The following is a 15,900-nucleotide window of genomic DNA, read 5'->3' as shown; positions in this document are numbered from 1 at the left end:
GATTTTCTATCCAGGCTACGCAGGATTGCGGAGTACTGTGACTATAGTGAGACTTTGTCAGAAATGTTACACGACCGTTTGGTTTGCGGTATTAACAATGCAGCCACCCAGAGAAAGTTGTTAGGTGAGCCAACATTGACTTTTCAACAGGCCATTCAAATAGTATTGTCCTGAGAGAGCGCAGAACGAGGAGTGCAGGAGCTACAGGGAATGGAAGTGCATGCCTTGGGGCGCAACCCCTTCCATCCGAAAACGCCCCCCCGCACTCCTGCGGTACCTTGGGCGAGGCGACGTCCAGACCGACGCCAGTGGCCGTCGGACATTCCTCCCCGAAGGGAGCCTTCTCCAGAACCAATGGATGAGGAGCCATGTCCGTGTCAGACTTGTAGGCGCCGACCCCGTCGCGGACGCTGGTCCTGGGGGCGCCAGAAGCACCGTCGTTCCAACCGAGCTGGGACCAGCCCAGGGGCCGTACCTTCCATGTGGATGAACCTGCGGCGACTGCTCCTGTGGACATGGAGACGGAGGATGACTGCCTGCAGCTGAATTGTGTGGCAGCTCCCCGTGTGGCCCCCATTAAGGTGACAGTACGGGTCAATGGTCACCCGCTTGAGATGGAGTTGGACACTGGCGCAGTGGTCTCCGTGATCGCCCAGAGGACCTTCGACCGCATCAAGCAGGGTAGACAGACGCTTACATTAACCGACTCACAGGCCAGGTTGGCCACCTACACGGGGGAACCACTGGGCAGTGCAGGAACTATAATGACCACTGTTGTTTATGGACGCCAGGAGGGGCGTTTCCCACTTATCGTGGTCCACGGCCATGGGCCCAGCCTGTTGGGTCAGGACTGGTTGCGCCATTTGCGGTTACAATGGCAGCACATCCTCCAAACAGTTTCTAAGGGTTGACTGAGGCGTTAGGACGATACCCAGATGTATTCCAGCCTGGTTTGGGGAAAATAAAAGGGGCCGTAGCCCGGATCCAAGTCGAACCAGGAGCCACGCCGCTCTATTTCCGGGCGCGCCCGGTGCCTTACGCCTTGCTCGAGAAGATGGAAGGGGAGCTCACTCGTTTGGAGAGTTTGGGTATTATCAGGCCCGTCCGTTTTGCTGACTGGGCAGCAACAATTGTACCTGTAATGAAGCCAGATGCCACAGTTCGCTTGTGTGGCGACTATAAACTTACAGAGAATACAGCTTCCCGACTCGACCGATATCCAATGCCTCGCATAGAGGATCTCTGCGCGAAGCTTGCAGGCGGACTCTCATTCACAAAATTAGATAAGAGTCACGCCTACCTACAGTTGGAGCTGGACCTTGCCTCCCGACCATATGTAATGATTAATACACACCGGGGCCTGTATGAATATACACGGTTGCCCTTTGGAGTATCCTCTGCCAGCGCCATTTTTCAACGTGTTATGGAGGGCATTTTGAGAGGTTTACCATATGTCGCTGTCTACTTAGATGACGTTTTGATTAGAGGGACGTCGGAGCAGGAACATTTGGAAAATCTGGAGGCTGTCCTTAGACGCATTTCGGAGGCTGGAGTCCGTTTATGTCGCACAAAGTGCTTATTTCAGGCAAAGGAAGTAGTCTACCTAGGTTATCGGGTGGACCGTGAAGGTTTGCACCCCGTCGCAGAGAAGGTGCGTGCGATTCAACAGGCCCCCGCCCCGACTGACACTTCGCATCTTCGTTCTTTTCTCGGTCTCGTAAACTATTACGGGAAGTTCCTCCCCAATCTGGCAACTATGCTGGCCCCGTTGCATCTTCTGCTAAAGAAAAATCACCCCTAGGTTTGGGGTCAGCCGCAAGAAACCGCTTTCCGCTGGGTAAAACAACAATTGTCGTCGTCTGGGTTACTAACCCACAATGATCCTGGAAAGCCTTTGCTCGTCACATATGATGCATCCCCATATGGTATTGGGGCCGTCCTGTCCCACACGATGGAGAATGGGGCCGAGCGGCCGATAGCTTTCGCCTCCCGCACATTGACTGCAACGGAAAAAAAGTACGCGCAGATCGAGAAGGAGGCCCTGGCAGTGGTCTTTGCGGTGAAACATTTCCACCAGTACGTGTATGGCCGCCACTTCACTATCGTAACTGATCATAAGCCTCTGCTGGGACTTTTCAGAGAGGATAAGCCAATACAGCCCATTGCTTCCGCACGGCTCCAGCGCTGGGCTTTGTTGCTCGCTGCATACGAGTATTCTCTGGAGCACAAACCAGGAACGCAGATAGCAAATGCCGACGCACTGAGCCGATTGCCTTTATCGACCGGCCCCATGTCAACCCCCACGACCGGTGAGGTGGTTGCAACCCTAAATCTTATGGACACCTTGCCTGTCACGGCATCACAGATCCGTGAGTGGACCCAGACGGAGCCAGTCCTGTCAAAGGTTCGGCACATAGTCCTGTATGGTGGGCAGCATAGACAGCTCCCAGGCGAGTTGCGGGCATTTTCCTCCAAGCTGTCAGAATTCAGCGTGGAAGATGGCATCCTCTTGTGGGGGACGCGTGTGATTGTCCCAGAAAAAGGCCAGGAGCTGATACTAAAAGACTTGCACAATGGGCATCCAGGTGTGACCAAAATGATAATGTTGGCCCGGAGTTATGTCTGGTGGCCAGGCCTCGACACTGACATTGAGAAGGTGGTCCAAAACTGCTCCATTTGCCAGGAGCATCAGAAGCTTCCGCCGGCCGCGCCCTACATCACTGGGAATGGCCAGGGCGGCCTTGGGCGCGCTTGCATGCAGATTTCGCAGGCCCTTTTCAAGGATCCATGTTCCTTCTATTAATTTTTTTTTTTTTTTTTTTTTTTTTTTTTTTTTTGCAATAGTAAATCATACACTTTAATCTCCGTTATTATACAGCTGGTAATCAAAGGGACAGAGACCGGTGATACATTATCTGCAAGTCTTGAAATTTCAGCAGAAAGAGAAGAATGGTCGTTAGCATCTGATTCCCATTCCAATCGCCATGAAGGTTCCAAATGTGCCTCCGCTCTGCATCATGGTCTTCCCCACACCACCCAGCAGCTCTCGCCCCCTCAGTCCCAGCCGGAGGCATGAGAAACTGCCAAAAAGTGCACCAGCCGCCATGCCAACTGCACAGCCCATCATGAAGCCCATTCGAACCCTGTTGAAGCAGCTGGGCTGTGACTGCCCGTACGGTCCCACTGCGACTGGCATTGGGGGGGGGATTCCGATTCCCGGTCCTTCAGGCCGACATCACCCTGAGGGAAGTCGTTCCTTCTATTAATTGACGCCCAGTCTAAATGGCTAGAGGTGCATAAGATGCAGGGGACAACGTCCTGCGCAACAATTGAAAAGATGCGTTTGTCTTTTAGTACGCATGGCCTCTCCGAGGTGCTGGTCACGGATAACGGCACTCCATTCACGAGTGAGGAGTTTGCGAGGTTCACGAAGATGAACGGCATCCACCATATCCGTACTGCCCCTTACCACCAGGCTTCAAATGGGTTGGCAGAGCGCGCAGTGCAGACATTCAAAAGAGGCCTAAAGAAGCAGTCTTCCGGATCAATGGACACGAGACTGGCTCGCTTTTTGTTTACGTATAATACCACCCCCCATGCGGTGACTGGGGTAGATCCCGCAGAACTCCTAATGGGCCAGAGACTTCGCACCCGCCTTAGTATGGTGTTCCCGGACATTGGCGCAAAAGTACGCCGCACACAAGAACGGCAGGGACAGGGATTTTCTCGGCATCGGCCGATTCGGCAGTTTGCGCCCGGTGACACAATGTTGGTTCGGACTTTTGCTGGTGGTGCCCAGTGGGTTCTTGGCGTAATCTTTCGCCAAACGGGCCCTATATCTTACCAGGCGCAAGCCCAGGGTCGTCTCCAGCGCAAATATGTAGACCACGTTCGGTCCAGAAGACTATCCCCTCCAAAGATTCCCCGCCCCCGGAGCTCATTTCTACAGCCGCAGAGACCAGAGATAAGGGAAGGGAATCCTCACAATCTTCCTCTGGTGCCTCAGTCAAAGCCTGCGCAGGTCGTTACAGAACCGAATGGAGATAGAGACGCTGACATGACGGAGGCAGCAGCCTCTGACTCCGAGATGGAGACACAGGACGCATCAGAGGGGTAATTCTCGAGTCCACGGGCCGTGGATGTACAACCGTTACGTCGTTCATCACGGAAGCACCGGTCTCCGTCTCGTTACATGCCACCTGATCCAGCGCCGCGTGCAAATGGTGTCCAGCCTGCGGCAAAACGAGTCCGACGCCCTCCTTCGCCAGGGTCTTCGGTGGATTCCTTGGACTTTGGGGGGAGGGATGTTATAACCTGCCTGCTTAGCATTGGCTGGGGACTAATGACAATCCCACAATCCTGTGGGAGTATGAGCTTCCCCAATGAGGGGGGGGCGGAGAAACCATTAGTAAACTCCATGTATAAATAAAGCTGGCCAGTTTGGAACCAGCAGGAAGGAGAGTGCAGCAAGGGAAGTTGCTGCTGCTGCTGTTATATATATATCTATGTTATTGGAAATAAATGTTATTACTTTGTATCCTTAAAACTCGTGCTGGATTCTTCGTGGCCCTCACAAAACCAGGAGAATGCGGTTCTTCTCCAATGTATAGTACTGTGACATCTTTAACATCCATCGCAGAGGACGGGTGGGTCCTCAGTCTAACAAGTGCTACACTGAAGTGTCAGTCTGGGTTAATGTATCCAAACCTCCAGATTGGGGGCTTGAACACACAATAAGAGACAAAAATACCACCCGCTCTGCTATAACTGACACCTAACGGTGACCGTGATTCAAAAGTAATTTATTTTGTGAAGCTTTAGACGAGTTGCTGCAGGAATGTATTATTATAAATAATTAAATAAAGGAGGATTCTTTGGTGCACACTGGGGCTTTCATTGGGATCTATTTACCAAATGATGAAGGCCACATAAAAGTACATCCTTTCCTCTGTCAGAGTTACTCCGTTGGAGCCAGAATCAGAGAATCATGCTGCTGCTGAGAAAGATATCTTTTAAAAATATATATATTTTATTAAAGTTTTCAAACACAATTTTTCCACCTTACAAATCAACAAAAAAGATAACACATAACTAATAAATAACATTATTAACACAATAACTGATCAATAACACAATCTAAATAAAATAGTGATATAACAAAGTAACAAAAAATAGTGCTCCCCCCCCCCTCCACCCCAACCAGAACAAAACAGGTTGCCCCCCCCTTCCCTCCCCCTCTGGGCTGCTGCTGCTGACTATCTATTTTCCCTTAACGTTCCGCGAGATAGTCAAGGAACGGTTGCCACCGCCTGAATAACCCCTGAACCGATCCTCTCAACGCAAACTTAATCCGTTCCAGTTTTATGAACCCTGCCATATCGTTTGTCCAGGCCTCCACGCCGGGGGGCTTCGCTTCCTTCCACATGAGTAAGATCCTTCGCCGGGCTACCAGGGACGCAAAGGCCAGAATATCGGTCTCTTTCACCTCCTGCACTCCCGGCTCCTCCGCTACCCCAAATATAGCTAACCCCCAACCTGGCTTGACCCGGACCTTCACCACCTTTGAAATCACTCTTGCCCCTCCCCTCCAGTACTCATCCAGTGCCGGACACGACCAAAACATATGTGTGTGTTTCGCCGGGCTTCCCAAGCACCTCCCGCACCTGTCCTCCACCCCGAAGAACCTGCTCAGCCTCGCTCCCGTCATGTGTGCTCTGTGTAGAACCTTGAATTGTATCAGGCTAAGCCTAGCACACGAGGAAGAGGAATTTACCCTGCTTAGGGCATCAGCCCACAGACCCTTCTCAATCTCCTCCCCCAGGTCCTCTTCCCATTTTCCATTCAGCTCCTCTGCCAGCGCCTCCCCCTCCTCTCTCATCTCCTGATATATTTCGGACACTTTGCCCTCCCCGACCCATACCCCCAAAATCACTCTATCCTGGATCCCCTGTGTCGGGAGCAGCGGAAATTCCCTCACCTGTTGCCTCGTAATCGCCCTCACTTGCATGTATCTAAAGATATTCCCCGGGGGCAACTCATACTTTTCCTCCAGCGCTCCCAAGCTCGCAAGTCCCGTCAATAAACAAATCTCCCAATCTCCTAATTCCTGCCCGATGCCAGCTTTAGAACCCTCCGTCCATCCGTCCTGGGACAAACCGATGGCTGTTCCTGATCGGGGACCACACCGAGGCACCCGTCACACCCCTATGTCGCCTCCATTGCCCCCAGATCCTTAAGGTTGCCGCCACCACTGGGTTTGTGGTATACCTTTTCGGGGAGAGCGGTAGCGGCGCCGTCACCAGCGCCTTTAGGCTCGTTCCTTTATAGGACGCCATCTCCAGCCTCTTCCACGCCGCCCCCTCTCCCTCCCTCATCCACTTGCGAACCATTGCCACATTGACGGCCCAGTAATAATCGTCCAGATTCGGCAACACCAGTCCCCCTCTGTCCCTGCTGCGCTGCAGGAACCCCTCCTCACCCTCGGGGTCTTCCCTGCCCACACGAAACTCATAACACTCCTATCTATTTTCTTAAAAAAGGCCTTAGTGATCAAAATGGGGAGACATTGAAACACAAAAAGAAACCTTGGGAGGACCATCATTTTTACCGCCTGCACTCTGCCCGCCAGTGAGAGCGACAGCATATCCCACCTCTTGAAATCCTCCTCCATCTGCTCCACCAGCCGCGTCAGATTGAGTTTGTGTAAAGTTCCCCAGCTCCTAGCTACCTGAATCCCCAAATATCGAAAGCTCCTTTCCGTTCTCCTCAACGGCAGGTCGTCTATCCCTCCTTCCTGATCCCCGGGGTGTACTACGAAAAACTCACTCATCCCCATATTAAGCCTATATCCCGAAAAATCTCCAAACTCCCTCAATATCTGCATAACCTCTGTCATCCCCTCCACAGGATCTGCCACATACAGCAGTAGGTCATCTGCGTAGAGTGACACTCGGTGTTCCTCTCCTCCTCTAACCACCCCCCTCCATTTCCTAGAGTCTCTCAACGCTATGGCCAGTGGTTCAATTGCCAGCGCGAACAGTAATGGGGACAGAGGGCACCCCTGCCTCGTTCCCCTGTGTAACCGAAAAACTCCGATCTCTGCCGATTTGTGACTACACTTGCCACTGGGGCTCCATAGAGGAGTTTAACCCAACTGACAAACCCCTCCCTGAACCCAAACCTCCTCAGCACCTCCCATAAATACTCCCACTCTACCCTATCAAATGCCTTCTCTGCATCCATCGCTGCCACTATCTCTGCCTCCCCCTCCGCTGGGGGCATCATTATCACCCCCAACAGCCGTCGCACGTTAGCATTCAGTTGTCTCCCCTTTGCAAACCCTGTCTGGTCTTCATGCACCACCCCCGGGACACAATCCTCAATCCTCATCGCCAGCACTTTTGCCAGCAACTTGGCGTCTACATTCTGGAGTGAGATAGGTCTATATGACCCACATTGCAGCGGATCTTTATCCCGCTTCAGGATTAATGATATCATCGCCTCCGACATTGTCGGGGGGGTAGAGTCCCCCCTTCTCTGGCCTCGTTAAAGGTTCTTGCCAACAGCGGGGCCAACAAGTCCACGTACTTCCTATAAAATTCCACTGGGAACCCGTCTGGTCCCGGGGCCTTCCCTGCCTGCATGTTCCCCAGCCCTTTAGTCACCTCGCCCACCCCGATTGGCGCCCCCAGACCTGCCACCTCCTGCTCCTCCACCCTCGGGAACCTTAGTTGGTCCAAAAACTGTTGCATTCCCACTTTTTCCTCCGGGGGTTGGGACCTATATAGCCTCTCATAAAAGGTCTTAATACCTCATTTACCTTCCCTGCACTCCGCACCGTAGTTCCCGTTCCATCCCTAACTCCCCCTATTTCCCTCGCCGCTATCCTCTTACAAAGCTGGTAATTCGTATCTCATGCCCTGTGCTTTCCTCCACTGTGCCTCTGCCTTCCCTGTGGTCAGCAGGTCAAACTCCGTCTGAAGTCTTCGCCTCTCCCTGTATAGTCCTTCGTCCGGGGCCTCCGCATATCTTTTATCCACTCTCAAAATCTCCCCCACTAATCTCTCCCTTTCTTTGCCCTCTTTTTTCTCCATGTAAGCCCTAATGGAGATCAACTCTCCCCTAACCACCGCCTTCAGCGCTTCCCATACCACCCCCACCTGGACCTCACCATCATCATTAGCCTCCAGGTACCTTTCAAGAGAAAGATATCTTAAGGTGCTGAGGGGAAAGTAGTGAAAGTCGCATGTGAAAGTTGTTGTTTTGTGCTGCTTCGGATAACACAGGCTGCTACTTGATGCAGTCTTAACTAAAGGATGCTCCAGACTCTGAAATGAGTTCAACGTGTTTATTGAACTATTAACACAGTTCTCAAATGGGCAGCACAGTGGCGCAGTGGATTAGTCCTGCTGCTTCACGGCGCCGAGGTCCGGGCTCTGGGTCACTGTCCGTGTGGAGTTTGCACATTCTCCCCATGTTTGCGTGGGTTTTGCCCCCACAACCCAAAAGATGTGCCGGCTAGGTGAAATGGCCACGCTAAATTGTCCCTTAATTGGAAAAAAAGAATTGGGTACTCTAAATTTATTTTTAAAAACACAGTTCTCAAATGAGTTCGACTCTCTGCTAATCTAACTGGAGTAACTCAGTCTAACTCTACCAGCTTGCTCTACGCCACGTGCTGGGTGTGATGCTGTGGATCAACCCTGTCTAACTCTCTAGATGTCTGTCTGTGGAAAGAGGCAGGGTGTGAGTGCGTCATCCCTTTTATAGTGTTTATGTCATGCCCCCTTGTGGTGATGCCACCTCTGAGTGTCCTGACTGCCCATTGGTTGTGTCCTATTCTGAGTGTTCATTGGTTGCATGTTTGCATATCATGACATCTCCCCTTCTTTTTTTAGATGTATATACATGTGAATGTGTCTGTTTAATGTGACTGACTGAGGAATGCAGAACAGAACAAACAAAACAAATGCTCATAAGTCCAGTCTCTGAGGCTTGTGTCTGATCCTCATCGACTGCCGAAGAGATGGTGGAGGGGATGACGGTGTCTTGACAGGCGAGTGGGAGGCACGACTGGTGGCCTCGTGATTCGAGCTGTCTGGAGGTGTCAATTCGACATGTGGAAATGGAGGGGAAAGTGGTTATGGGCATCAACTTTTCGCAGTGCCCTGCGATTCCTTCGCACAATGGAGCCATCAGCCATATGTATGAGTGAGGATCTGGGCGCGGCCTGTCGAACAACGACAGCCGGAGCAGACCACCCACCATCCAGTATCTTGATCCTGACCGTGTCTGCCGGGGATAGCACGTCCAGATCGGTGGCATGTGCGTCATAGCCCTGCTTCTGGCTGTCGGGAAGCTGCTGCATCTTCTGCAGCACCGGGAGGTGATCAAGGTTGGGCAGGCGTATGGCTGGAAGCGTCGTCCGCAGGTCCCTGTTCATCAGCAGTTGAGCTGGCAACATGCCAGTGGACAAGGGAGTTGCCCAGTACGCAAGTAGTGCAAGGTGTATGTCGGAAGCGGAGTCCGAGGCCTTGCGGATGAGCTGCTTAACGATGTGCACCCCTTTTTCGACTTTGCCGTTGGACTGCGGATAGTGCGGACTGGCGGTGACATGCCTGAAATTGTAGCACTTGGCAAACGTGGCCCATACAGTCGCGACCATTCACGTGGAATAGGTCAATGCCAACCTTGGACCACGGAGAGGTCTCTAGGTCATGTGGTTGCAGCGTTTCCCTGCTCTGCGCTGGTTGGAACCTCTGACAGGTTTCGCAGTTCAGGGCTTTTGTGAGGCCAACGAAGAATCCAGCACGAGTTTCAAGGATACAAAGAAATAACATTTATTTACAATATCATACATATACAACAGCAGCAGCAACTTCGCTTGCTGCTTACCCCCTTCCTGCTGGTTCCAAACTGGCCAGCTTTATTTATACAGGGAGTCTACTAATGATTTATCCGCCCCCCTCATTGGGGAAGCTCATACTCCCACAGGATTGTGGGATCATCATTAGTCCCCAGCCAATGGTAAGCAGGCAGGTTATAACATCACCCCCCCCGCCGCCCCCGTCCCCCCCCCCCCCCCCCAAAGTCCAAGGAATCCGCCGAAGACCCTGGCGAAGGTGGGCGTCGGACTCGTTTTGCCGCAGGCTGGACACCATTTGCACGAGGCGCTGGATCGGGCGGCATGTAACGAGAAGGAGACCGGCGCTTCCGTGATGAACTGCGTAACGGTTGTACATCCACGGCCCTTGGACCCGAGGATTCCCCCTCTGATGCGTCCTGTGTCTCCATCTCGGATTCAGACTCTGCTGCCTCTGTCATCTCGGCGTCTCTATCTCCATGCGGTTCTGTAACGATCTGCGCAGGCTTTGAGTGAGGCACCAGAGGAAGATTGTGAGGACTACTTTCCATTGTCTCTGGTCTCTGGGGCTGTAGAAATGAGCTCCGGGGGCGGGGAATCTTTGGAAGGGATAGTCTTCTGGACCAAACGTGGTCTACAAGTTTGCGCTGGAGACGACCCTGGGCTTGCACCTGGTAAGATGAAGGGCGCGTTTGGTGAAAGATTACGCCAAGGACCCACTGGGCACCACCAGCAAAATTCCGAACGAACACTGGGTCACCGGGCGCAAACTGCCGATCGGCCGATGCCGAGAAAATCCCTGTCCCTGCCGTTCTTGTGTACGGCGTAATTTTGCGCCAATGTCCAGGAAAACCATGCTAAGGCGGGTGCAAAGTCTCCGGCCCATTAGGAGTTCTGCGGGAGCTACCCCAGTCACCGCATGGGGGGTGGTCCTATACGAAAACAAAAGCGAGCCAGTCTCGTGTCCATTGACCTGGAAGACTGCTTCTTTAGGCCTTGTTTGAATGTCTGCACAGCGCGCTCCGCCAACCCATTTGAAGCCAGCTGGTAAGGGGTAGTGCGTATATGGCGTATGCCATTCATCTTCATGAACCTCGCAAACTCCTCACTGGTGAATGGAGTGCTGTTATCCGTGACCAGCACCTCGGGGAGGCCATGCGTACTAAAAGACAAACGCATCTTCTCAATTGTTGCGCAGGATGTTGTGCCTAGCATCTTATGCACCTCTAGCCATTTAGACTGGGCGTCGATGGGACTTCCAGTGACGGCGGGCGGGAGGCAGCCACACATTGGAGGGCTCATGTTCAGAACGGCATTTTCGGGGAGTATCGCCCGGTCCTAGGGCCAGCGACGGCAGTAAAAGTCGGGAGATAGCGCAAGGAGAAGAAGGATGTCGAAAAACACCAAAAAAACAGCTGGGAAAAAAGCGGCTGAAAGTCCGTTGGAGAGGGGAAAGGTCACCGCGGGGTCAACAAAGAAGATGGAGGCTGGAGCACCAGGGGAGGCCGCAGTGCTTATGGCTGAAGAACTAACTAAGGTGATGGCTGCGGAATTCCAAAAGCAGTTGGTGCAGATTGAGAAATGCATGGAGACGGTGAGGAAGGAGATGCGGGAGGTTTTCAATGTGCTGGTGGAGGAGGCGGTTTCCCCGGTGAAGACGGCGGTGGCGAGCACAGTGGCGGAGGTGCGAGAGCAAGGGGAGGCGCTGAAGGAAGTGGAGGAGACGGTATTGCAGCATGGTGATCAACTTGCGTCGATGGGGAAGGAGATGCGGAAGGTGATGGACACGAACAAGAATCTGCGAGGAAAAATGGAAGATCTGGAAAACAGATCCAGGCGACAGAATTTGAGGGTCGTGGGGCTGCCCGAAGGAGTTGAAGGACCAAAGCCGACTGAGTATTTTGCCGCGATGCTGGCAAAACTACTGGGGGAGGGGGAGGACCCCTCCCAATATGAACTGGATCGGGCTCATCGGTCGTGGAGGCCTGTACCAAAGGCGGGTGAGCCACCAAGGGCAGTGACTCTGTGCTTCCGTAGGTACAGTGTGAAGGAGAAGGTCCTGAGCTGGGCCAAGCAGAAGCAGGTGGTGCAGTGGGCTGGAGCTGGTGTACGTGTATACCGGGACTTTACGGTGGAGCTGGCAAGGAGGCGGGCTGCCTTCAACCAGGTGAAGAGGGCACTGTACATTGGCAAGGTGCAGTGTGGCATTGTATATCCAGCGAAGCTGAGGGTGACTTACAAGCTCAGGGACTTTTATTTTGGAACGGCGGAAGCAGCGGAGGAGTTTGCGAAGGCAGAAGGACTGTGGCAGAACTGACAAATTGAGGAATGGTCATGTGCCGATGTAACCTCATGACTGTATTTTCTTCTTTTTTTTGTATCACTGCGTGCGGGTGTATGGGCTAAAGGAGCCAATGTTGCATATATTTGGACAAGGGAAGTGATGGGACTTTCACTGGAAATGAGGGTTCTTTGGGGTGTAGGTGGATATGTGGGGTTTGTGTGCTAAAAGGGGATCTTTGGGCTTTCCTAGGGCCGGGCAAGGGGGAAAGGGACCCGGGTGGGGGCCTCCACGCTGGCCGGTTTAAGCCGGCCAGTGAACGGGAGTGAGGTGGGGGGAGGGGCTGCGGCCATCGGAGCCTGACAGAACAGGGTCCGAGTGGTCTAGCCGGGGTGGAAAGTTGGGGGGAGGGAACCGAGGTTGGGGGAGGGAACTGAGGTTGGGAGGAGGAGTTTTAGAGTTTTAGAGTTTTAGAGGCTGGATGGCGTTGGTTGGGGGTGTGGGTGGGTGGGTGGAGAGCTGTGTAGATTAAGGGTGACTACGGGTAATCCCTAATTCCTTTTTGTTGTTTGCTTATGTAAACAGGCGGGTTGAGGTTTGGGGGTTGGTGGGCGGATGGGATCCTTGTTATTATGGGGATTGACATATCTTGTTGATTATTGTTCATTGTTGATGGGTGTAAATGAGGGAGAAAACGTGAAAAAGGAGGAGAATAAAAAATAAAAAAATAAAAAAAATAGACTGGGCGTCGATTAATAGAAGGAACATGGATCCTTGAAAAGGGCCGGTGAAATCTGCATGCAAGCGCGCCCAAGGCCGCCCCGGCCATTCCTAGTGATATAGGGCCGCGGCCGGCAGAAGCCTCTGATGCTTCTGACAAATGGAGCAGTTTTGTGCCACCTTCGCAATGTCGGCGTCAAGGCCTGGCCACCAAACATTTACATTTTGGTCACACCTGGATGCCCATTGTGCAAGTCTCTTAGTATCAGCTCCTGGCCTTTTTCCGGGACAATCACATGCGTCCCCACAAGAGGGTGCCGTCTTCCACGCTGAATTCTGACAGCTTGGAGGAAAATGCCCGCAACTCGCCTGGGAGCTGTCTATGCTGCCCACCATACAGGACTGTGTGCCGAACCTTTGACAGGACTGGCTCCGTCTGGGTCCACTCACGGATCTGTGATGCCGTGACAGGCAAGGTGTCCATAAGATTTAGGGTTGCAACCACTTCACCGGTCGTGGGGGTTGACATGGGGCCGGTCGATAAAGGCAATCGGCTCAGTGCGTTGGCATTCGCTATCTGCGTTCCTGGTTTGTGCTCCAGAGAATACTCATATGCAGCGAGCAACAAAGCCCAGCGCTGGATCCGTGCAGAAGCAATGGGTGGTATTGGCTTATCCTCTCTGAAATGTCCCAGCAGAGGCTTATGATCAGTTACGACAGTGAAGTGGCGGCCATACATGTACTGGTGGAAACGTTTCACCGCAAAGACCACTGCCAGGGCCTCCTTCTCGATCTGCGCGTACTTTTTTTCCGCTGCAGTCAATGTGCGGGAGGCGAAAGCTATCGGCCGCTCGGCCCCATTCTACATCTTGTGGGACAGGACGGCCCCAATACCATACGGGGATGCAGCACATGTGACGAGCAAAGGCTGTCCAGGATCATAGTGGGTCAGTAACCCAGACGACGACAATTGTTGTTTTCCCCACCGGAAAGCGGTTTCTTGCGGCTGACCCCAAACCCAGGTGTGATTTTTCTTTCGCAGAAGATGCAATGGGGCCAGCATAGTTGCCAGATTGGGGAGGAACTTCCCGTAATAGTTTACAAGGCCGAGAAAAGAACAAAGATGCGAAGTGTCAGTCGGGGCAGGGGCCTGTTGAATCGCGCGCACCTTCTCAGCGACGGAGTGCAAACCTTCGCGGTCCACCCGATAACCCAGGTAGACTACTTCCTTCGCCTGAAAGACGCACTTTGTGCGACGTAAACGGACTCCAGCCTCCGAAATGCGTCTAAGGACAGCCTCCAGATTTTCCAAATGTTCCTGCTCCGATTTCCCTGTGATCAAAACGTCATCTAAGTAGACAGCGACACACGGTAAACCTCTCAAAATGCCCTCCATGACGCGTTGAAAAATAGCGCAGGCAGAGGATACTCCAAAGGGCAACCGTGTATATTCATACAGGCCCCGGTGTGTATTAATCGTTACATATGGTCGGGAGGCAGGGTCCAGCTCCAACTGTAGGTAGGCGTGACTCATATCTAATTTTGTGAACGAGAGTCCACCTGCAAGCTTCGCATAGAGATCCTCTATGCGAGGCATTGGATATCGGTCGAATCGGGAAGCCATATTCACTGTAAGTTTATAGTCGCCACACAAGCGAACTGTGGCATCTGGCTTCATTACAGGTACAATTGGTGCTGCCCAGTCAGCGAAACGGACGGGCCTGATAATACCCAAAGTTTCCAAACGAGTGAGCTCCCCTTCTACCTTCTCGAGCAAGGCGTAAGACACCGGGCGCGCCCAGAAATAGTGCGGCGTGGCTCCTGTTTCGACTTGGATATGGGCTACGGCCCCTTTTATTTTCCCTAAACCGGGCTGGAATACATCCGGGTATCGTCCGAGCACCTCAGTCAACCCTCCAGAAACTGTTTGGAGGATGTGCTGCCATAGCAAGCGCAAATGGCTCAACCAGTCCCGACCCAACAGGCTGGACCCTTGGCCGCGCACCACAATACGTGGGAAACGCCCCTCCTGGCGTCCATAAACAACAGGGGTCATCGTGGTTCCTGCAATGTCCAATGGTTCCCCCGTGTAGGTAGCCAACCTGGCCTGTGTGTCGGTTAATGTAAGGGTCTGTAGAGGCTTCCGGGTGCGGCGATGACCAGCTGAGTCGCACGTTTCGGCAGCTCCCTGTGAAACGGACTTTTGGGCTCTTGATAGGAGCCCCAACGGCAATTTTAACGGCTGAAAACACCGTGCGGTAAACCAGAAGGGTGTTCCCCCTGGACACGGATGGAAAAAGGAGAGGAAAGTGGCCGGATTGCAGCGGATCCTTTGGAACAACGGCAAGGAAGGCAAGCAGAAACCAAGATGGCGTCGGAAGGTGGCAGTTTCATATGGGGCCCTGAACAACAAGAGTTTTTGAAACGCTGCGTGGAGGAGATAAAAAAGGAAATGAAGAAAGAGTTGTTGGCCCCGATATTACAGGCGATTGAAGGGCTGAAAGAGGAACAAAAGACCCAGGAGCAGGAGCTTCGGGTCGTGAAGGCGAAAGCAGCAGAGAATGAAAACGATATACAGGGCCTGGTGGTGAAGTCGGAGATACAGGAGGCACACCAGAAACGATCTGTGGAGAGGTTGGAGGCACTGGAAAATAACGCAAGGAGGAACAACTTGAGGATTCTTGGCCTTCCTGAAGGTGTGGAGGGGGCGGACGTCGGGGCATATGTGAGCATGATGCTGCACTCATTAATGGGAGTGGAGGCCCCGACGGGTCCGTTGGAGGTGGAGGGAGCATACCGAGTTATGGTGCGAGGATCGAGAGCAGGAGAAGCTCCCAGAGCCATAGTGGTGAGATTTCTCCGTTTTAAGGATAGAGAAATGGTCCTTAGATGGGCGAAGAAAACTCGGTGTAGTAAATGGGAGAACGCGGTGATCCGCGTCTATCAAGATTGGAGTGCGGAGGTGGCGAGAAGGAGGGCGAGCTTTAATCGGGCCAAAGCGGTACTTCACAAAAAAAAGATAAAGTTTGGAATGCTG

The 15,900-nt window shown here is 52.8% G+C and overlaps 1 protein-coding gene across 1 annotated transcript; it reads right to left on the bottom strand.

Moving 5' to 3' along the window:
• Positions 1-2,843: 2,843 nt before the first annotated feature.
• LOC140426572 (reactive oxygen species modulator 1) lies at positions 2,844-3,246 on the bottom strand. The gene has a single exon (XM_072511508.1). It carries the CDS (start codon positions 3,194-3,196, stop codon positions 2,957-2,959), a length of 240 nt encoding a protein of 79 aa, XP_072367609.1. The 5' UTR covers positions 3,197-3,246; the 3' UTR covers positions 2,844-2,956.
• Between the last annotated feature and the right edge of the window lie 12,654 nt (positions 3,247-15,900).

This window comes from Scyliorhinus torazame, chromosome 7 (assembly GCF_047496885.1).
Source record: "Scyliorhinus torazame isolate Kashiwa2021f chromosome 7, sScyTor2.1, whole genome shotgun sequence".
Taxonomy (NCBI): domain Eukaryota; kingdom Metazoa; phylum Chordata; class Chondrichthyes; order Carcharhiniformes; family Scyliorhinidae; genus Scyliorhinus; species Scyliorhinus torazame.
The sequence above is the reverse complement of the archived record's forward strand: the minus strand, read 5'-3'. Positions and strand labels throughout refer to the sequence as shown.

Excerpts from the sequence above, each read along its gene's own strand:
- LOC140426572 (XM_072511508.1), bottom strand. The coding sequence starts at position 3,196 with ATGCCAGTCGCAGTGGGACCGTACGGGCAGTCACAGCCCAGCTGCTTC.